Below are 21,610 nucleotides of genomic sequence, written 5' to 3'. Positions count from 1 at the left end.
AACATTTTGGTATGTTTCTTAAACACTGAGTCTTCTTTCTGTTGGGGAGATCAGCCCTTAGTTTGTCATGTAAGTTGCAGTATTTTTTCTTTGCTTGTTGTTTGCCTTTTAGCTTTGTCTATGAAGTATTTTACCATGCAGAAATATTTATCATTTAGTTAAATGTATCTGTATCTTCTCTTTGGATTGCTTCTGGATTTAGTTTTGGTTAATTATGAGTGATCCTACTTCTGGATATCATTTTTCTAAAATATTTGTTTTACTTGACTGTCAGGTCTTAGTTGCAGCATGTGGAATCTTTGATTATGGTGTACAGGCCTAGTAGTTGTGGCACGTGGGTTTAGTTGCCCCAAAGCATATGGGAACTTAGTTCCCTGACCAGGGATCTAACCCATGTCTCCTGCATTGGAAGGTGATTCTTAACCACTGGACCACCAGGGAAGTCCTGGACGTCTTTTTTTCTTTCCTTCCCTATCCAGAGCCTACCCTTGGTACAGTTTAGAAAAACCTGTCTCTTTTCTAAAACTGGGTCTCTTTTGTCCTCACTCTACTTTGTTTTCAGGGGACCATGGCAGACACCATATGTCAGAAATAAGAGTGGTCATTTTGGTGAGATTCAGACTAAAACATGAGGGATTGGGATCCTCTTACTCTCTTGCACGTGTTGATGCAGGAAAGTGCATGGTGCTTCCCTCTAGCCTGTGTGATGGAAGCTGGTGGTCATGACTCCAGCAAGTGAGTCTGCTTGGTCCTCCATGGCCACTGGGACTCTAGTGTGGGTGGGTTTTAGAAAGAAATGCTTTATTTACACAGTTAGTGGCGTCACAGAATATGATTTCCACATTGGATCTATGCAAGTATAGATGTTTTACTTGTTTCTTTTTCTCTTGGAACATTGAAGATATCACTCCACTGTCCTTTGGTTTCCGTTGCTGTTTCTGAGAAGTCAGCTGTTGGTCTAACTGAAGCTTTTTGCCAGAATCACTTTTTTTCCTCCCCTTCTGGCTGCTTTTAAGATTTTCCATTTGTCTTTGTATCATGCACTCTCACTCTGGTGTGTCTAGATAAGCATTTTTATTTGTCCTGTTGAAGATTCTTTGTGCTTCCTAAATCTCTAGGTTGTTGTGTGTCATTAGTTCTCTTTGAAAGTTGCCTTCACTCTGTTCTTGATATTGTCTTTTTGAAGCTTCAGTTTGGCTGTGACCAGATTCAGGCCTTCTCACTGTGTTCTCCACATCTTAGCTTCTTCCTCTCCTTGCTCATCTTCTTACTGCTCTGCCCCACATTCTGGATAATTTCACTGCTCTTACCTTTCAGCTCACCTCTCTTTAGATTGTCTGATCTGCTAATAAGCCTATCCATTGAACTTCAAAGATTTTTTTTTTCATTTCTACAGTTTTTTTTTTTCCAAATCCTCCAGGCCTATTTATAGTTTTCTGTTCCTTGCATATGTTTTTAAAGTTGGTCTTAAATTTCTTTAAACATAGAAAGAAATTAGCAGGCAGTTGTTTTATAACCTGCCTGCTAATTTTAGCATCTTACATCTACATGGGTCTGTTTCTGGCTGATTCTTGCTTGTGGGACCTTTTTAAGTTATTTTTAAACTGTGCCATTTTCCTAGGAAAGTTATTTGTGGGAGTTCTTTGAGGCTTAGGAAGAAGGTACATATCTCGTGCCAGCAGAAACAGAAGGTAGATCTATTGTGGGAAGAACAGAGCCTTCTGAAACTGACTAGGAATGATTTGGAGTTAGTTTCACAGTCCTTATTTCTAAACCCTTTGGTCCACATGTTTTTTAGAACTCAGTTTTTATTTCATTTTTAAAAAGAGCATGTGCTGCTTGTATTATGTGACCCATGCAATGAAACATGTTAATATTTTTGCATAGTCACTTTAAGAAGGGAGGAGAGAGACCACAAGTAGCCTCTTAGCAGTTCAAGTCAAATTTCTACTGCCAAGTGAATTTTGACGTCAATTTTATATTTTTAAAAAATGTTTTTAAATATTACATATGTTTATGTAAACATATATAGTTCTGCCAGCTATACACCATTGAAGCTGAGTTTTTTTAAACAATTTGTTTTTTATTCGAGTATAGTTGATTTATAGTGTTGTGTTAGTTTCACTGAGGCTGTTTTTTAAAAAAAATATTTAGTTAATTTTGGCTCTGCTGGGTCTTCTTTGCTGTGTGGGCTTTGTCTCTTTGTAGCAAGCTGGGGCTCCTCTGTGCGTGGGTTTCTCTTGTGGAGTGCAGGCTCTAGGACCCAAATGCTTCAGTAGTTGAGGGGTATGGGCTCATTAGTTGTGGGACACAGGCTTCATTGTTCCATGGCATTTGGAATCTTCTTGGACTGGCAGTCGAACCAATGTTCCCTGCATTGCAAGGCAGACTCTTAACTGCACCACCAGGGAAGCCTTGAGGCTGTTTTTAATGAAGGTTTCAAGGCTCTTTGAATTTTATAAAATTATGGGGAGGGTTTATGTGTGCAGCCTTAGTCATAATGCTCTCTCCCTTATGTGGCAGAGTTAGGGGGCAGGTGAGAAACAGATCCTTTTTGCCCGATTGGTTTTGACCACACAGGCCAAGATGGAAGTGCTGTCCCGTGGTGGAGAGCATGCTTATGTGTTTCCTTGCCTCCTCCCTGACTTTATAGATGATATGCTGAGACTCAAGACTGATGGCCTAGGCTGCTGGAGGCACCTCTGAGAGGCCTACTTAAGTCTAAGAACAGACTAAGTGTTTTTCTTTACATTTTGTAGCAGCATCAATTCTCAAGGCCTAAAGAACATTCCTGACCATTGGGATCGCTCGGCCCTGCCGGACACTGGCTTTAAGGTATGAGACTGGCACTACCCTAGGCTGGGAGGAGGGTGTTCTTAGACACAGGTAAGTGTGAACAGACCATGCTGTGTCCTCTGCTGCTGAGAGGTGAGTCCTAAGTTTGGTGTCTTTCAGATCTTGGGGCTTTTTACTCAGGTAGGTGGCTGTGGCCTGAGGGGAGAAGGATGTATGGTGGAGGGAGGAAGATGAACTGGAAATTTTCTAGGAAGGGTGTAAATAAGCTGCTTAGCTGATAAAAGTTTTACTAAGAAGAAAAGGGAAAGAAGCCAGGAGAAGGTTCAGTGTGATGAGAGCCATCTAAAAGAAGAGTTGCAGTTGGGAGGCAGATACTAGGAACTTACTGGAAGACGAGAGAATGAACACTCTGTTTAGCAGCTTACAGTGGGCGCTGTGCTGAGTTGGGTAGAGAGCTCAGGCCGGGGTCTGGTGACGCCAGGTGTACATGGAGCTTCTGGCCTCTGACCCGGCAAGCACTGAGCAGACTGGCTTTTCCAACTTAACAGCCCCTGCCTGGGAGACGCACAAAGCATACCTGGACACCAGCAGCCCCGGTAGGACATTGGAGGGCTGGGGGACTGCAGATGCAGTACTTGGCCACCAGGGACCAGGCGGCTGTATTTCAGGGATCCAGGAAGGCCTCACTGGGTCCATACCTGGTGACGGCTGGCGCTTACACGGGAGAGGTTGGGGAGGAACATGCTGGTGGATGCGAACTGGATGGGGAAGGAACCCAAGACAGGACATGAAGTGTCTCGGGTGGAGGGCATGCATAGATGTGGGGGCGCAGGAGAGGGAAGTCAGGCCCTGCTGTGGAGTGCCCTGGTCAGGGGGCTGATCTGTGACAGGTGCGGGAGTCCTTGTCGGGCTCTGGGCTGGGAGGGCAGGCTTGAGGGAGAGGGCATGGTGGCCTCCAGAGAGACAGGAGCAGGGAAACCAGAGTCAGATTGTAGATTGCAGAGAGCCATGGATGTTCACACACAGCCCTGATAATTCAGGGTCTGTGGGGGATGAGATGGTTATTATAAGGCTGCACTTGGGTGGAGGAAAGGATGATGCAGAGAGAATCCCCAGTGATCCTGGAACAGGGTCACTGAGCCCAGCCTCGTGGACCTGGAAAGAGGTGAGCTGGTTGGGGTCCGGACAGCAGGAGCAGGGATTTGTGCGTTGTCCCTCTGTGTGACAATCGGGGGCCTCTGTGGGCTCATCAAGAGTGGTTTCCTAGAGCCAGATGCTAGGGGAGGGGCAGGCGCCTCTGGGAGGGAGGGATGCCTCTGGTCTCACTGAGCTCCTGAGCTGCTGTGTGCTGTCCGCCAGCCTGGCCTTTCCTTCAGCACGCGTCGTGCGTGGCCTCATGCCGCATCGCTGCCCATGGCAGGATTTGCCCCTTCTCTGCCAGACGTGTGTGTTCTACATTCACTGGCACCAGCTCTGGGTCTCGTAGACCCTGTGTAGTTGGCCCTGAGTGGGGTTGGGAAAAGAGCAGGGACTGTGCTTGAACTCCCGGGGTGGTACTGACATAGCAATGCCTGCCTGTCCTTCAGGCTGGCTGGCTTTGCCAGGGAAAGGAGGGAAGTGACCACAAATTGCACACATCTGAGCCTGGAGAGACTGCCCCTTGGAGTTAAGGGAAGCGAGGAAAATGCTCCCCTTTACTCTGAGACACAGAAAGATGTCTGTGTTTGCTTGTGGTTCTGGCGTTTCATGAGCAGCCTTGGGAAGAGAGCTGTATTCTACACTTTGACGATAAGAGTAAAAATGTTTGTCTGTTACAGAGGATCACCGTCCCTTCTTCCTCAGAAGAGTTTCAGAAGGTCTGGAACCTCTTCACCTGTACGATGCCTCTCTACTCCATTCAGAAGATTGAACGGGTCCAGAACCCCGCCCTCTGGGAAGTCTATCAGTGGTGTGTCCAGGGCTCGCTCTTGGTGGGCTGGTCCCTTGTTCTCTCAGACAGCTGCTTCCCAGACATGCCGGTGCTGCAGCAACAATCCGCTACAGCAGCTGCTGCTTGCCCCAGGCCACAGGGATCAGGAGCTGCATCCCTCTTCTGTGCCCCCCTCATCTGTACAACTCAGTGCCAGCATGTCCCTCCAGAGACGGAGCGGAGTGGGGGGCGGGTGCTGTGGCTTCCCCAGGGACAAAGCCAGCTCCTGCAGTAGACACTGCCTCCCTGGAGATCAACAGGGGAGGGTCCATAGAAGCCACCCCTCACCCTGGGGAATGTAAAGCTATTGTCCCGGCAGCTAGAGGGCAGGGGCCTCCTTTTTGTGCCTAAGGACTGACATGTCCATGTGGGAAGGAAATCCACAGCAGGTGCCCGTGGTCCTGCTCCCCTTTTCCCACAAGAAGCTGGAGCAGGGTCATCTGAACTCCGGCCTGGTGATGAGATCAGGGAACTTAGAGGAGAGGGAGGAGGATGCCCCCTCTGTCCAGCATCTTCCAGCTCCCTTGGCTAGGCTCCAGGCGGGAGCAGGATACTGGGAAGAAGCAGCCTGCCTTCTAAGGGCTCATCCATCTGCTTTGGGAGTTCAAGGAGCTGTGGAGGCCTAGAGCCCAGGAGGGAGGGCTTCCCTCTGCTCTCACCCAGGTCCTGCTCTCAGCTTTCCAGGCTCCTGGCCCGTGACTGGAGTCTCATGGCTCCTGGTCTTAAGGCACTTCTAATAAGACATGTTTTCTTGGGTTGGGCAGCCTGTGTTTGGTGGCAAGTGCCCTCTGCCTCCAGCACACGTTCACTTTGTGATTCTAGGCAAAAAGAGCAGATGCAGAAGAGGAACGGTGGCAAGATGGTGGACGAAAGGCAGCTGTTCCATGGCACCAGCACTGGTTTTGTCGATGCCATCTGCCAGCAGAACTTTGACTGGCGGGTCAGTGGTCTCCACGGTACTTCCTACGGCAAAGGTAAGCGCCCCAGCTGGCAGAATCATCTTGGCGTCACTGTCCAGGACCCAGAAACCACCTTAAATTGACAGAGGGCGTGGGGGGAACCAGCATGAGTTGCACCAGTAGTTCAGACTTGGGGAGGACGGGCCGGGATGTGGGGGACTCAGCTGTCAACACCTGACTCTCCCTCCCCACTGTGTGCAGCCACAGGCCTGACCCCCTGCTTAGGCTGAGGTTTGGCTTCCCTGGGAGATGAACCTGCATCCCTGTTGGGGAGTGGGAAGAGGAGACAGAGCCACCTTCCCAGCCCTGAGTCAGGTCCCCACCCGTCCATGCTGTTACCTTAGAGTAAAAATCTGAACGCTCAGATATGCTCAGGTAAACATGTCATTCTTGCTATAACATGTTACCTGGTTTTGTCTCTTAGTTATTTTTAAACTTTATTTAAAAATAATTTCTAACTCACAGGAAAGGTGCAGGAATAATATTTAAAAAACCCTCCCACATAAATTTTACCAGTTCATCAGCTTTAACACTTCACATTGGATTTATCACCCTGTCTCTTATTTCTGAACCATTTGGAAGTAGGTGGCATGTATCATACCACTTTACCCTTAAACACCTCCTGAGAACAGGAACATTCTCCTCTCCCCTTCAGTGGTTGCTAAATTGAGAGAACCTCGTAGTGGTGTGATCTGTAGTCAGCAGCTTCTCGGCCAGTCTGTCCGTTAGCTTCAGTCTGACAGCTGTGGGGTCAGGGTGCATGGGAGCTGGTGGTAGGTTGTAAATCTGAATGTGCAGGCAGCAGCTTCCAACTTAGATTCTCATCCATGAATCTATGTATCGGGCCAGTGGGTGTCTGCAGCGTGTTCTATGGGTGGGGTCTTGGTCTTTTTCCACACTAACCCTGCGAAGTTGGGCCACAGCCCCATTTTATGGCTCAGGAAGCTGACCTTCTCGGGGAGGGAGTCAGTAGTGAGGGGCCCAGAGACCTTTAGAGTTGGAGTGACAGATCTTACTTGAAAGGAGTTTTCCATCTCAGAGTTTCATGATCCCTCTGAAGCCCTTCATGAAGAAGAAGCTGTAAAAACAGGAGCAGAGGGAGGGTAGAGGCTATAGGTCTTGCCCTGTTGGCAGAAAGTGGGCACGCCTTTTCCGGCCACAGGCTGACGCTGGTATCCTTGTAGGGAGCTACTTTGCCCGGGATGCTGCATACTCCCACCACTACAGCAAAACCGACAGCAACACCCACACCATGTTCTTGGCTCGGGTGCTGGTGGGCGAGTTCATCCGGGGCAGCACCGCCTACGTCCGCCCCCCAGTCAAGGAGGCCCAAGGCAACATCCTGTACGACAGCTGCGTGAACAGCATGTCCGAACCCTCCATCTTTGTGATCTTCGAGAAGCACCAGGCCTACCCAGAGTACGTCATCCAGTACACCGCCTCCACCAAGCCCCCGGCCGCCGCCCCCGCCCTCTTCTCCTTGGCTTCTTTCTTCAGCGGCCGGCAGTGAGCACTCCGATGGTTTTATGCCTTTCTGGCTTATCTTACTTGAAATAGCTGTTTAGGGAAAGTTTTTTTTTTTTAAACAAAAAAAACTTTTAATGAACTGTTCATTTAACATTGCTTCATGATGAAGTTACGAAGATTCTTAATCTCTGGCTGATGATAATATTTTCACTTTTAAATCACTTTTGGACTCGCCAGTAATGATGGTAGGCGAATCCATTATTGCTTTTTATTCGGGTGTTAAAGTTTTATTTTTTACTCTTTGTTGACTTTGCTGCAGATCGGCATCAGGCACAGAGTTTCCAGACACTATTTTATGGATTAGTTTTAATTTGCAACAATTTCTGTCTCTTCAGTGGTTTGACATTTCAGGGTCTTTGTGGCACCTAGAGTTGTTTTTTTCAGAATGACACAGTAGCCATTGGTACAGGAAGTCCTGGGTTGTGGGCCTGGCAGGGCACAGTCATTGTGTCTGTTGCGGTGTGTCTAATCCGGGCAGCATTTCTGCTGCTTCTCCTGGGCTTCTGGCCTTGAAATTGGCCCATGTTAGACCAGTGGCTAGACCAGTTGTTAGACCAGTGGCTACTGTGTAGTGTCATTGAGTCCCTGTTGGTTTCCCTTAGTCGTGGCAGGTGACAGGAATGAGTGGCTCCCCCAGGACCTGGCCTGGCGTGTGAATGCCTGCCCCTGCCTCTGCACAGAACACCCTCTGAATAAGGCTTTTATGTCCCCGTGAGATCTGAATACCTGTGCTGCAGTGTCACAGCAGAGTCTGGGAATAAAAAAATACTTATCTGACATGGGTGACAGCTGCGGTTCATTTTTCAGTGTCTGTTTATTGGGCGCCTGTGGGCTAAGTCACTTTTCTGGGTGTCAGGATAAAACAGAGCCCCTGTTTCTCGCCTCAAGGAGGGCTGTGCATGGTTTTATCATGAAGGTGATGAAGCTGAAGCTTCACAGCCCCTCATTTACTGGGGCTCCTTCTACAACCCTCAAGGGGAACCACTGCTACCTGGCTGCATGATCATACATTTTGGTTAAACTTCAAAGTTACATATTTTGTTTCTTTTTCTTTCCCTCAACTCAGATTTCAAGCCCCACAAAACCCAGATCCACTATTATGCACTATGTTCTGGACATGGAGTGGGTGGTGTGTTCTGTGTCTCCTGCACACACAGCGGTTGGTAGGGTCTCTGACTGGGGCTGGAGGGGCTGGCAGGATGGCTCCACCTCTTGAGGCCCTCCACCCCCTCTTGGGTGGCTGTGCCCGCTGGCCTCGGTTCAGTCCTCAGCAAGGTGTCTTCCCTTGCCCTGCACCGTTCCTTTCCATCCCTCAGCCTCCTGATATGGTGTGTCCAGTTTCCACACGATGCCTCTGCCTGCGGTTCTCAGATCTGAGACTGCCAGGAGCTGAGTTGTGGGGAGCAGCAGGAGTGGTTTCGTTAGGGGTATGGGTGAGGAGAACAGCAGGCGATCAAATGCTCCAGGAAAGTCAAGTGAACTGCGGAGTCTGCCAAGGTCTCTACCCTTGCTGACCTTTGAGAAAGCATATTGCCACCTACCTGGACTGGACATTGAGGAAAGGGCTGGGGTCCATGAAGCTGGATTGTGGGTGGGAGTGGAGGGCAGCTATTCCTGTGGGCATGGGAGGGGAGTGGGCATTGTGATGGGAAGAAGTCAAAAAGACCTCTCAGAATTCCCATGCAAAGAGGTAGTGGGATGCAGAGCATGCTTATGTGTGTGTGTGAGAGAGACTGACAACAAATAGTCACGAGGCTGGCCGCTTATATTCTAAGAGGCCGGACAGGGAAGGGAACTCTGCAGGTGGTGCACTTCGGGGGAAGCATGGGGTGCTGGGGGCAGGAGGCAGGGAGAAAAAATAGCAGAAGCCGCAATCACAGCGGTGGACATGGGGAGGCTCTCCTGCAACAGCCTGCACTTGGTACTGGAGGGTCAGCCTCGGTACCACATCCTTGCAGATTCCTGCTCTGTCGCCTATACAACATCAGCCCTGTGATGCTGCTCAGGTGTTGCACAGAGGAGGGGGCTGGTGATCTAGGTCAGCGTCCTCGTTTTATACGTGAGGAAATGGCACAGAGGTGAAAAGACCGCCGGCAGATCTGAGTTTCAGTTTGCAAGTTGTTTGTTACATTTGAACTTCTCAGCAACACAATAATTGCTTTTAATAAATTCAGCTCTGTATTTTGATTCTTTGATCAAAATTATGATAGGATGGGGACCTCCCTGGTGGTACAGTGGTTAAGAATCTGCCTGCTAACGCAAGGGCCACGGGTTTGATCCCTGATCCAGGAAGATCCCACATGCCTCTCAGCAACTAAACCTGCATGTCCTAACTACTGAGCCTGTGCTCTGCAACAAGAGAAGGCCATGTGCCCACTCACTGCAACTAAAGAAAGCCCATAGCACACACAGCTACAAAGACCTAGCATAGCCAGAAACAAAATTATAATGCTCTTCTTAAAATTTTGGAGTATAGTTGCAGAGGAACCAGAGATCGAATTCCCAACATCCGTTAGATCACAGAAAAAGCAAGAGAGTTCCAGAAAAACATCTACTTCTGCTTCATTGATTATGCTAGAGCCTTTGACTGTGTGGATCACAACAACATGGATAATTCTTAAAGAGATGGGAATACCAGACCACTTTAACCTGCCTCCTGAGAAACCTGTATGCAGGTCAGGAAGCAACAGTTAGAACTGGACATGGAACAACAGACTGCTTCCAAATTGGGAAAGGAGTATGTCAAGGCTATATATTGTTACCCTGCTTATTTATATGCAGAGTACATCATGTGAAATGCTGGGCTGGATGAATAACAAGCTGGAATCAAGACTGATGGGAGAAACATCAATAACCTCAGGTGTGCAGATGACACACCCTTATGGCAGAAAGCAAAGAGGAATTAAAGAGCCTCTTGATGAAGGTGAAAGAAGAGTGAAAAAGCTGGCTTAAAACTCAACATTAAAAAAATCTAAGAGCATGGCATCTGGTCCCATCACTTCATGGCAAATAGATGGGGAAAAATGGAAAGAAACAGTGGCAGACTTATTTTTGGGGGTTCCAAAATCACTGCAGATGGTGATTGCAGCCATGAAATTAAAAGAGGCTTGCTCTTTGGAAGAAAAGCTATGACAAACCTAGATGGCATATTAAAAAGCAGAGACATGACTTTGCCAACAAAGGTCTGTATAGTCAAAGCTATGGTTTTTCCAGTAGTCATGTATGGATGTGAGAGTTGGACCATAAAGAAAACTAAGCACTGAAGAATTGATGCTTTTGAACTGTGATGTTGGAGAAGACTCTTGATAGTCCCTTGGACTGCAAGGAGATCCAAACAGTCCGTCCTAAAGGAAATCAGTCCTGAATATTCATTGGAAGGACTGATGCTGAAGCTCTAGTACTTTGGCCACCTGATGCAAAGAGCTGACTCATTGGAAAAGACCCCGATGCTGGGAAAGATTGAAGGCAGGAGAAGAAGGGGACAACAGAGGATGAGATGGTTGGATGGCATCACTGACTCAATGGACATGAGTTTGAGCAAGTTCCAGGAGACGGTGAAGGACAAGCCTGGTATGCTTCAGTCCATGGGGTCACAAAGAGTCGGACATGACTGATCAGCAACAGCAGTTGCTTTACAATGTTGTGTTAGTTTCTACTGTACAGAAAAATTAATCAGCTATACATATACATACAACCTCTCCCTTTTTAACTTCCTTCCCATTCAGGTCACAGAGCATTAAGATAGGATATTCTTTAAAAGAAAAAGTACATTTTGGCCTCATCACTTTTCTGTGCATTGAAACTTAGAATGTTGGTAGTACTCTACCTAGAAAAATCAAAGGCATAATAAAGCTTTTGAACCACTTTTAAAGTTGAGCTTCTGGTCAACATTATTCTCTTTAGTTAAACATCACAATGCACCAGACACTGAAAAGACCCCCATACTTGGGCCATCAGGACCGCTTGAGCATCTGTGTGTCTCCTACCCTATAGATGCCTTCCATCCTGAGGCCGGAATTTCTTCCAAAACCCCAAGTTCTCAGTCATTTTGTCCAAACTGTGTTTTAACTCATTTAGCACCAGTCCTTTATTGAGAGGAGGATCTGTTTTTTAAACACCATTAGCAAAGTCAAAACTAAGCGCTGCTGCTGCCGCTAAGTCACTTCAGTTGTGTCTGACTCTGTGCAACCCCTTAGACGGCAGCCCACCAGGCTCCCCCGTCCCTGGGATTCTCCAGGCAAGAACACTGGAGTGGGTTGCCATTTCCTTCTCCAATGCATGAAAGTGAAAAGTGAAAGTGACGTTGCTCAGTCGTGTCTGACTCTTCGAGACCCTGTGGACTGCAGCCCACCAGGCTCCTCCATCGGGATTTTCCGGGCAAGAATACTGGAGTGGGGTGCCATCGCCTTCTCTGAAACTAAATGCAACACACATTTATTAAGCATTTAGAAAACGTTACATAAATGACCACTTTTATATTCATTAGCCAGGCATGCTTTCAGCTGCTTCTTTGGTGTTCTAACAAAAATCCACATTTTCACACGAGGATTTTCTTTGGATGAGAAGGTGGTGTCAGCGGGAGACGATTCTGATGTAGACACCATTTTTTGGACCTAGGGCAGATTTGGATTCTAGCTGCAGTGGTACCTAAAATAGAGGAAATTAAGATATCTGTCAGAATTAACCCTGTTGATGAGAAAGTTCCCTGGGAATTGGCCTGAGGCAGGTTGTGGGAATTGGGCTGAGGGCTGAGGGAGGGCAGGTCTGAGAGTGAGCAAAGTGGCCTCCCCAGGGGGACTCTGAGAGGCCACAGAGTCGTGTCTTGGGCCTGGTTTTGGACAGGGACTCACCCCTTTTCTATGTTAATAGCGTCCCGCAGAGGAAAGTGAAAGTTGCTTAGTTGTGTCTGACTCATTGCAACTTCATGGACTGTAGCCTGCCAGGCTTCTCTGTCCATGGAATTCTCCAGGCCAGAATACTGGAGTGGGTAGCCATTCCTTTCTTCAGGAGATCTTCCCAACCTAGGGATTGAACCTAGGTATCGTACCTTGCAGGTGAATTCTTTACCAACTGAGCCGCCAGGGAGGTCCCAAAATACTGGAGTGGGTAGCCTGTACCTCCTCAGGGAATTTTCCTGACCTAGGAATCAAACAGGGGTCTCCGCCATTGCAGGTGGATTCTTTACCAGCTGAGCTACCAGGGAATCTTGCAGAGGAGGGGTCCCCCAGTTATCCTTCTAACAAGCCTGCTTGTAAGGTGGGAGCAGAGCACTGCAAATGAAAACATACAGGTTCAGGGAGGCCACCCGACCTGCCCAAGGGCACAGAGTGCCAAGTGGTGAACGAAACCCCAGACCTTCCTCATATCTCATCTCTCACCCTGGGGCCCAGCCAGGAACTGAGTAGGACCCCCTCTCCCTTTCTCAGGGGCTTGGGGAGAGCTTCCTGCTGAAAGTCCGCTGCCGTTCAGAAGGCTTTCCTTATGTCCAATTTAGGCAGATCGATGGTGGGATGGAGATTAGGAAGAAAAGCCACAGAATTACTCTAGAAGTAGGGTATCCTCTACAGCTGCATGTGAAAGGACTGTTCAGTGGCTACCTTGGGACCTCCAGGAAGAGAAGTGCTACCAGGCCTTAGTGCTAGGGGCAGGCAGGCTTTCCGATCGTGTCATTGAGTCCTGATGGAAGACCAGTTAGAGGCTCAAGAAACAAGATGATCTAGACTTGTCCTATCCCCTGTGGCAGCCACTAGTGAAAGTGGGTACTGATTGCTTGAAGTGTGGTTAATGCAAATGAGGGGCTGAATTTTTAATTGTGTTGATTAATTAATAACATAAATAGCAAAGTGTGGCTAGTGGCTGTAATACCAGACAGTGTAGGTATGGAGCACACTTGAAACAGGACTTCAAAAGAAGTAGCAGTCTGCTGTGGCTGGCAAAGTCGTCAGGGAGGGCTTCCTGGAGGAACTGGCACCTGGGGTAGGGCTAGGAATGGGAGACGCCTTGTGCGCAGGACTTCTCAGGGGCCACTTTGGGGTCTGAGGGAACACCAATCTGGATTCGGAGGATGGGATTAGACTGGGGGTGGGGAAGGGGGAGGGATGGCATTCCGGAAAGGGAAGCGGCCTGAGCAGGCAGGAGGTGCGGCGGGTGGAAGGCTCTTGGAGTGGGAAGTTGGGGTGCAGTGGGTACCCCTGCGCCCGGAGCAGCGGGCGGGGCTCACCTGCGTCTCAGGACAGGCTTCGAACCGGAACTTGCGCAGGACGTGGAGCAGCGTCAGCTTGAGCTCCAGGAGCCCCAGCCGCACCCCGAGGCAGCTCCGGGGGCCCGCTCCAAACGGCAGGTACGTGTAGGGCCGCCGGCGCTGTTGAGCCTCGGCCGTGAACCTGCAGGGCAGCACGATCAGGGTGGGCCTGGAACACCGCCACCCTACACAGAGCTTCACGCTCCTCCTACCAGGCAAGTGGGGCCTCAACCCTCCACCCCACTGCGCCCCGCGCCCCGCCCCCAGGGGTCTGCAAGATCGGTTTCTGCTGGACCCGTCAGTCCCCAAGGCTCCGGAGCAGGTGGCCACCCTTCCACATGGTGCAGTCCGGGCTCCGCTCCTCCTGTCCTGCCAAGCCCTCCAGACACTGTTGAATTCAAAGAATCACCGGGAACATCAACTTTGCCCTCTCTGCCTCTCCTTATGAATTCACTGCGTGGTTAATGTGCCAGCAGACTCACTAGAATCCGGGATGAAAGTCTCCAAGAAACCACAGCCCTAGCTTCACCTGTGGCTCCAGTTTCCCCAGCACCCAGAGGGTGACCCTAGCCGGCTGGCATCCACTTCCTAAGCAGAGTCCCTGGGCACCAGCCCCCTCTGACGGCCTTGTCCTACCAGTTTGTCTCTTGATGCCATGATGGGAGCTGTCTCCCTGCCCACATTTTCCTTTCTGGTTCAAGAACGCAACTTCAGCCTCTGGAGGTGGCAGTATTTGACTCACTGGGAGCTCTTCTTCAGCTCCAAATGACAACATTTGCCACACGTGTTCCATGGGAGTAACGCTAGGTGACAACCACTATTTTGTAATAGTGGCCAGCTCACTTATTACTGCCTCTGGAGCTTATGGGCCCAAGAATCTTTGACCCATCTTTCATGTTAAGGCCCTTTTTGTTTTCAAGTGAAGTCACTCAATCGTGTCCGACTCCTTGCGATCGCATGGACTGTAGCCTGCTAGTCTCCTTTGTCCATGGAATTCTCCAGGCAAGGATACTGGAGTGGATTGCCATTTCCTTCTCCAGGGGATCTTCCCGACCCAGGGATCCAGCTCGGGTCTCCTGCACTGTGGGCGGGACTCTTTACTGCCTGAGCCACCAGGGAAGCCCTTTTTGTTTCAAGGCCATTTGTTTTCAAAGGTGATGCTGTAAACCCTGCAGCTGCTGTTTATGTGTCTGGATCTCTACCGTAATTCCAGGAGCTGCTGAGCAGCACAGTGTTGCTTATCTGGGTGCTACTGCCATGGTTTCCTAGGGACCGGGGTTGTAGAGTCAGGGCTGCGTTAACAGGAAGATGGAGCCACTAACGGTGGAAACACAGCTGCCAGCTGGCCAGCCCCTCACTTGCCAGATCAACCAGGAGGTGGCATGCATCCACTCTCATGAGGAGGAAGTGCAGATGCCTGCTCAGACATTTTAAATTGGGAGTCTGGAAATGAAATTTAGACAATGGACCAAATCCATGCGGGGGACAGAAGGGAGTGTTCAGGTCTACCATGGTAGCATAGCTGGGCTTCATGAATTCCTGAAGAAATTGTTGATACTCTTGTTTTGGAAGAGGCATTCATATTTTAAAAAAGGAAGTGATATCCTGCTACATCTTAAGATGTTTCTGAAAGGTGTCCTGTTTCTTGGTGTGAACAAACAGTGGACACCCACCTGAAAGTGCCTTGTAACTTGCACGCAGTGCTATGGAAATGGCTAAACCTCTGGATTGTGTTTTGAGCTCTTCAAAAATGGTACACTTAGTTCCTTTAGAAATTATGCCTCAAAAACTTCTCTCTGATTGCCGCAGCTTTTGACTTTGGGGGCACTTCACTAAGTCTCTGTCCCCTGGCCGCTGCCCCCAATCCTCACACTCACTCCCCCACCAGCCCTCTTGGGAGGGCAGTACTCACCTCTCGGGGTTGAAGTTCTCGGGGTTCAGCCAGTGCTCAGGGTCATAGTGCAGAGCGCCCACGGCCATCTCCAGCACGGCGCCCGCGGGGATGCGCTGGCCCAGCACCTCGCAGTCCTGTGCCGCCACCCGCGTGAACCTGCAGGGACACACAGGTCACCCCCGCCTTGAGGCAGAGCAGAGACAAGATGGAGAGCCCGGGGGGGCGGCTGTGCTGGGGCTCATGTCTGCAGTGTGGGAGGGGGCTGGCGGATGGGAGGTCCAGTCTTCTTCCTGGGGTGACCCGGACAGGGACCAACCCTCACCCCAACCCCACCCCAGCTTTGGCTATTAACCCTACGTTGCTCTGGACCCTGGGGTCTCTAGGTTCATCCATCTCTTCCTTCAGCCTGAAGAGCCTGTCTTATGCCTGGTGTTGAGGTGCACGAGAGCCTCGGTATTGGAAGCCGTGCAGGGATCGTCCCCCAGCCACCATGCCTTCTTCTTCCCATTCCTGTCGGGGCCACACCCTTGCTTTACCTACAGGAAATTTGGGTTTGCACATTGTTCCCCTTCATTGTGTGGCTATGGAGAACTTCTACTGGAGAGGAAAGCATCTTGATCAGATTGTTTCTTTTGCCAAATGACAATGGCTTAATACCATTTACGTCTTATTTGAATAGGCTAGACCATATGTGTCTGCCTATGAACATAATGTTTACGGAAGAATACCTAAACTTCTACCATAACCTCCCGTAAGGGGTGGTGCTAGGGCAGAGGATGGTGGGGGACCAGAGAGGGGGGCCGACTTTTTCTTTGGATCCTTCTGTATTTCTTCATTCTTAAGTATAAGCAATTTTATTTTGGTAATTTTAAAAATTAAAAATAATTTATGCTGGCTTTTACTTCAGGTTGCAGAACTAGGTTTCCCTAAATATCTCAGAGGAGACAAAGTTATTACACAAATCACTGTTGTACCCCGTTCCTGCTTGTAAAAGAAGTTAAGAGTAACTCGTGGCTCCCTGCTGCATCTGCCACTCTGTCACGAGCCTTCACTGTATCAGGAACGTGAAAGGCCAAGGCTGTGAGACTCCTAAGCAACGAATGCAATTATCGTGTGCTCGGAACTGGCCACAAAACACTCTTGCTCTAATCGGAGCAGGCGGGGGCTCCGATGTGTGCACCCTCAGTCCTAGGGGAGCAGATAAGGGTATATACCCCAACCTCCTTCCTTTTCAGTTACCAGAAAGAGCTTGGATCTAGAGGCAATACCCCCTAAAAGCCAGAAAAGGGGCCTTTCCTTCTGTACATCATCCGGCCTCCTATCTGGCTAGACTAGGTCGCATTTTTTGTTTGTTCAGTTGCTAGGTCATGTCCAACTCTGTGACCCCAAGAACTGCAGCACACCAGGCTTCCCTGTCCTTTCCTGTCTCCCGGAGCTTGCTCAAACTCATGTCCATTGAGTCGGTGATGCCATCCAACCATCTCGTCCTCTATTGTCCCCTTTTCCTCCTGCCCTCAATCTTTCCCAGCATCAGGGTCTTTTCCAATGAGTCGACTCTTTGCATCAGGTAGCCAAAATATTGGTGCTGCATACCAGGCCAGAATCTGCTGAATTATACTGCATAGATTCCTGGATCGACATTAATAATTCTTCAAAGAGAATTGTTAAATTTTCCACAAAGGCAATTTTGAGGGTTTAGTTTTTTAGGAATAAGGGTATCAGTCAAATGTGTCAGTGCTTGGGAAAAGTCAAGCGTTTTTCTGAGATGAAAATAATAAAGTAAAAAAAATTAAAAAGCAAAATTCTGTGTTCACCCCCCAAATCCTATGCCTGGGCTAAAGCAAATGGGCCTGTTTTCTGCCTCTCTCACTTCTGTTTGATGACAGAAGTCAGCAGAGTGATTGGGTTTAAACCACTAGTGGAGTAGGTCTGGAGGAAGGGAGACCATGGCTTGCCTGAGACTGGGTGGAGGCCATTCAACTCAAATGCTTCTTGCTCCTTACTTCATACCTCGCATGACACCCTGCCTGCAGGGGTACCCTGTTTTCATCTGCTGTCTCACTTCCCAACACTGCCGGAGTAGGCAGAGCGGGTGTCGCGTGCCCTCTAAAGGCACAGGAAACAGAAGCCCAGGACAGCCCGGAACTTACCCAGGATCACACAGTAAACTATTGGCAGGACCGAGACTGTTTTGACTTTCCGTCCAGGCTGGCTCTGTCATTAGGGAAACCTGGATCTATTTTTTTTATATAGTGGGAATTTTAACAAATCCATCTAGATACCCTGGGTTCTGTCCTGCCCTCAGGTGAGATTGCAGCATCCTGGTTCCCTAGAACAATGCCTTCACTGACTTCCTTTTACACTTTGCTACTTATAAAAGATCAGGAGGAGAATTGCCTGCAGAATTTTAGTGCTGAAGAGACTGTGGACTTTGTCACTCAACATGTCATCTATGCAAGGTCTCATGTGATGAATGCTTGATTGACTTTAGATCCGGGAAATGATGTGTCTTTGATCAGTTTCTACACTTTCCTCCCAATAGAGAACAGGATGGTTCAACTCAACCAGTTTTCCTCTCTCCTGGGAGCCTCAGCCACCAAGCCTGACCCCCGTTGTCACCATCTCTTGTGTCCTGTCAAGGATTCTTTCCTCTGAACGGTCTTTGATCTGTTATATCACTGAAAGTCTTATTTTGAATTTCATGTGTATAGCAGCTGCCCACAGTTCCCTTGGAAGGAAGCTGATGTAAATCATTAAAAAACGAAAACAAAAACAAAAAATGGACCGGATGAGTTTGCTCTGAGGCTCCCAAGGAAGTAAGGTAAGGCCTGTGAAATTGGGTCTTTTATTTTTTTTGGCCACTCAGCATGCAGACTGTTAGTTTCCCAACAAGGGATCGAACCTGTGCCCCCTGTGGTGGAATCGCAGAGTCTTAACCACTGGACCGCCAGGGAAGGCCCAGGATCAGGTCTTCATACTGGTGTCAGCAGAGCAACGAGGCGAGCCCTGGCGTTCCTGTCTGCTCCTGGACCAGGAGACTGAAAGCATGTGTGCTTGAGAAGGATGTGATTTGACTCACACCCTGGGAATTCTCTCTTGGCTCTGGGTCTGAACGTTTTGGACAATATCTACAATCACACTCGCTAGGATATTTTCGGTTTGGAATATAATTTTGAGGTACCTTCACATCATCCACATTTTCTCTTTTTAAAATGGCAAAAGTTACCTCCATATGGTTTATGTGGTACAGTGCTTCCGAGAGATGCAGAGTAGAACTTAGAAGTTACATGCTTTGGGCTGCCTCTGTCCCTAGAGCCTGAGCTCTGGCAACATTTCACTCTCTGAGGGTCTGGAGACCCAGGTTAAGACCCTGTGCTCCATGGGCCACCTCTGAAACTCAGGGTAGTCCTCAGTTAGATCCATTCAGCTTGCCTTCACTGATGAAGCTTGCTTTAATTGTTGCTACACAACAACCTGCACGTACTGTAAGGACCAGGCAGCTTCAACAGTAAGGTATTTTCCCAAGTTGTTGTTTTTTCTTTTTTTTTTCAGGAACTTGGAGACAGCTCTGTCTAGTTGGAGCTTGAGCCAGTTAAGACTGGTTAAGACCTCTGACGCTCCAACTGGGCATGTGCAAGTGGCTTCTTGCTGACCTTTTGACCTCAGAGGGCTCAAAACTATCTTTTGTTTTGACACTAAGGCCGCCATATTCTGAACTTGCTTCCCATGGAGACACCTATAGCTTCCTTGCACCTGCTTAGAACTACAATTGCCTCACCTTTTTCTCATCTCCAGTCATTACCTTTCCCCATGCTCCTCAGCTGCCGCTTTATCCCATGAATACCTGGGCCCCTTGACGTGGGGGAGGCAGCCTGGAGATTTGTTCTGTCTCCACGCTTGGCTGCCTTGTGAACGTGTCTGTTCTCTGCTGAAAACCTCAGCATCTCAGCTCTTGGCTTACTTTGCTTGGGGTGAATGAGCCTGGAATTTGGTAGCATCTCATTTAGGGGGAATTTGAAAGAAGCAGAAGACCTGATTCCTGCTCTCAAGGCATTTACAGGTTGGTGTGGCTGGATGTACTTTGGTGAAATGTTGCAGAGCAGTTGAAAAATGTCCAAAAATATAATATGAAGTAGAGTCAGTGTGCAGAGTGCTGTGGTGGGGAGAGAGCCAGTGGGGAACAGGTGAGGCTGGCTGAGTTAGGCCTCCTGGAGCACTAAGTCCTGGGTGGGAGCTCTGAGGATGGGGTGGGGTGTGGATCGTTGGAGAGAAAGAAGGAGCATCCCAAGCCTTAGACGCTCCCCTCTGGACTGTCAACTCCAAAGGCAGATGCTTCATCTGTTTTGGCTGATTTCCCAGCGTGTGGCGTAAAGTAGATGCTTAATAAGTAGCTGGTGAATGAATGCGTAACAGGCCAGGGAAAGAGCAGAAGTCATCTGAGGCTAGGAGGCCAAAGAGATTGGCTTGGGTTGGGGAGGAAGGTCGTGTTAAGAAAACAGCAATGACGCTTTGCAAAGATAGTTAACATATAGGAATATAGGCCGGACATTTACTTCCATGGTGACCGTGTGTCAGGCATGGTATCCAGTGCCCCTCAGAGATGACCCCCAATACTCAGACCTTCCCCTGCAGGAGCCTGGGTCCAGCATTCTTCACAACACAGGTGGTGACAGACTGAAGACCTGGGGTGCAGGCTTACCTGAAAGCCGGTGGGTACATCCTCAAGGTCTCTTTAATCACCATGTCCAAGTAGGGCAGACCTTCCTGGAGGCTGCAGTACTCAGGAGCTGGCTGAAGGAGGGGTGGTGACAAAGGAGGAACACTGAGTTAGATCGCGCCACACAGCTTTCAGTCTTTCCCACTAACTTTAGAGCCCAGCTTCAATGCTCACCAACGCTTACATGGAAACCCCACGAGATGAAACATGATCCCATCCAAATGGCATTAGATTAGCACTCCACAGAACAGGCTGCATATTCTATTAGCTGGTTTCACGGTGCTGTGCGTTACTGAAGACCAGCAGGCCTGGGACTGCAGGGCCTCTGGGTGTCAGACGTGTGTTATAAAACAACGGCGGCGGCTACCCTGCTAACGATTATTGGGAGTGGATGATATGGCAGGCTACATATTGTACACACTCATGATAAAAGAAATTTTTTCTTATCAAGATATAGGGAAGTCATTCTGGATTTATACATGAGTTCACTTGAATTTTACGCTAACTAAAGTAGCCCCTTTGTGGCCTGTCAAACATACACTGTACAACTGCTTCAATTATTAAAGAAACCAGCACGTTGACCAGGAGCAAAGAATGTCTGTGTTAAAAATAAAGATTAAATGCCTTTCTTCCTGGGAAGCCAATGCTGGTTCTCCTTTGATGATAAGACTCCCTTCCCAGGTGCCAAGGCCATGTTGACTTGCTATGTATGCACTGGTCTTTTTGTTTTTTTTTTTGAAACCTTGAAGAAATGTAACCCTGACTTGTTTAATGTTCTTTGTTCTGATGAGATATAAAACTGGGCTGAAAACCCTACTTCTCCAGAGCAGTTTCTCAGAGTAATCTGGGAAGCGGGCTTCTGGACTAGTTTGGCTCAAATAAAACTCTTTTCTATTCTTATTAGTGATTATATATTGATTATTTTTGTCAACACTTGTCCTCTAGCAAATCTCAGGGAGGTTGCCACAGGGTAGTAATGGGCACATCATAAAGTTAAAAGACAATTAGTAAAATAGCAAAACAAAAGCAACGGCTACTCTAGAAAGGATCAATGGGAACAAAAACTCGAAAAGAAAGATAGCACTAAGTCATGTCCGACTCTTGCGACCTATGGACTGTTGCCTGCCGGGCTCCTCTGTCCTTGGATTTTCCAAGCCGGAATATGGGAGTGGGTTGCCATTTCCTTCTCCAGGGGATCTTCCCAACCCAGGAATCAAACCCAGGTCTCCAGCATTGCCGGCAGATTCTTTACCAACTGAGCAATGCAGGAAGCCCCAAAACTCCAAGAGCTACAGTGAATCAGTAAGAAAAGAAACTCATCAGAAAAGTGGTCAAGAGAAATGAAGAGGCAACAAGTATGAGTCGCCTTGATGAAAAATACAAATTGATAGTATGAGATTCGGTTTTCACTCATCAGATTATAAAAAGCTGGAAAATATTGGTTAGGGCAAAGGTGTGGAGAAGCACAACTCCAGCACCCAGTGTTGGGGAGCCCTAACATCCCCTG

The 21,610-nt window shown here is 48.6% G+C and overlaps 2 protein-coding genes across 3 annotated transcripts in view; one reads left to right on the top strand and one right to left on the bottom strand.

The window, feature by feature from the left end:
- PARP12 (poly(ADP-ribose) polymerase family member 12) overlaps positions 1–7,560 on the top strand; it is a 44,343-nt gene extending 36,783 nt beyond the window's left edge. The window contains exons 9-12 of one of the 2 annotated variants that reach the window (XM_052638912.1): positions 2,763–2,835; positions 4,614–4,744; positions 5,588–5,739; positions 6,909–7,560. In XM_052638912.1, the coding sequence (XP_052494872.1) occupies positions 2,763–2,835; positions 4,614–4,744; positions 5,588–5,739; positions 6,909–7,234 (682 nt within the window). In that variant the 3' untranslated portion in view covers positions 7,235–7,560. Of the gene's footprint in view, positions 1–2,759; positions 2,836–4,613; positions 4,745–5,587; positions 5,740–6,908 lie in introns of both variants that reach the window. The other variant, XM_052638911.1, reaches the window with a different exon arrangement.
- Positions 7,561–11,766: 4,206 nt separating this feature from the next.
- Positions 11,767–21,610, bottom strand: part of TBXAS1 (thromboxane A synthase 1) — a 168,496-nt gene continuing 158,652 nt past the window's right edge. The window contains exons 10-13 of the mRNA XM_052638917.1: positions 20,086–20,177; positions 15,405–15,542; positions 13,472–13,634; positions 11,767–11,898 (exon numbers count right to left, since the gene is read on the bottom strand). Of these exons, the coding sequence (XP_052494877.1) occupies positions 11,824–11,898; positions 13,472–13,634; positions 15,405–15,542; positions 20,086–20,177 (468 nt within the window). The 3' untranslated portion in view covers positions 11,767–11,823. The remainder of the gene's footprint in view (positions 11,899–13,471; positions 13,635–15,404; positions 15,543–20,085; positions 20,178–21,610) is intronic.

Source organism: Budorcas taxicolor, chromosome 4, assembly GCF_023091745.1.
Source record: "Budorcas taxicolor isolate Tak-1 chromosome 4, Takin1.1, whole genome shotgun sequence".
Classification (NCBI taxonomy): domain Eukaryota; kingdom Metazoa; phylum Chordata; class Mammalia; order Artiodactyla; family Bovidae; genus Budorcas; species Budorcas taxicolor.
This window is presented reverse-complemented; position numbering and strand designations above follow the sequence as displayed.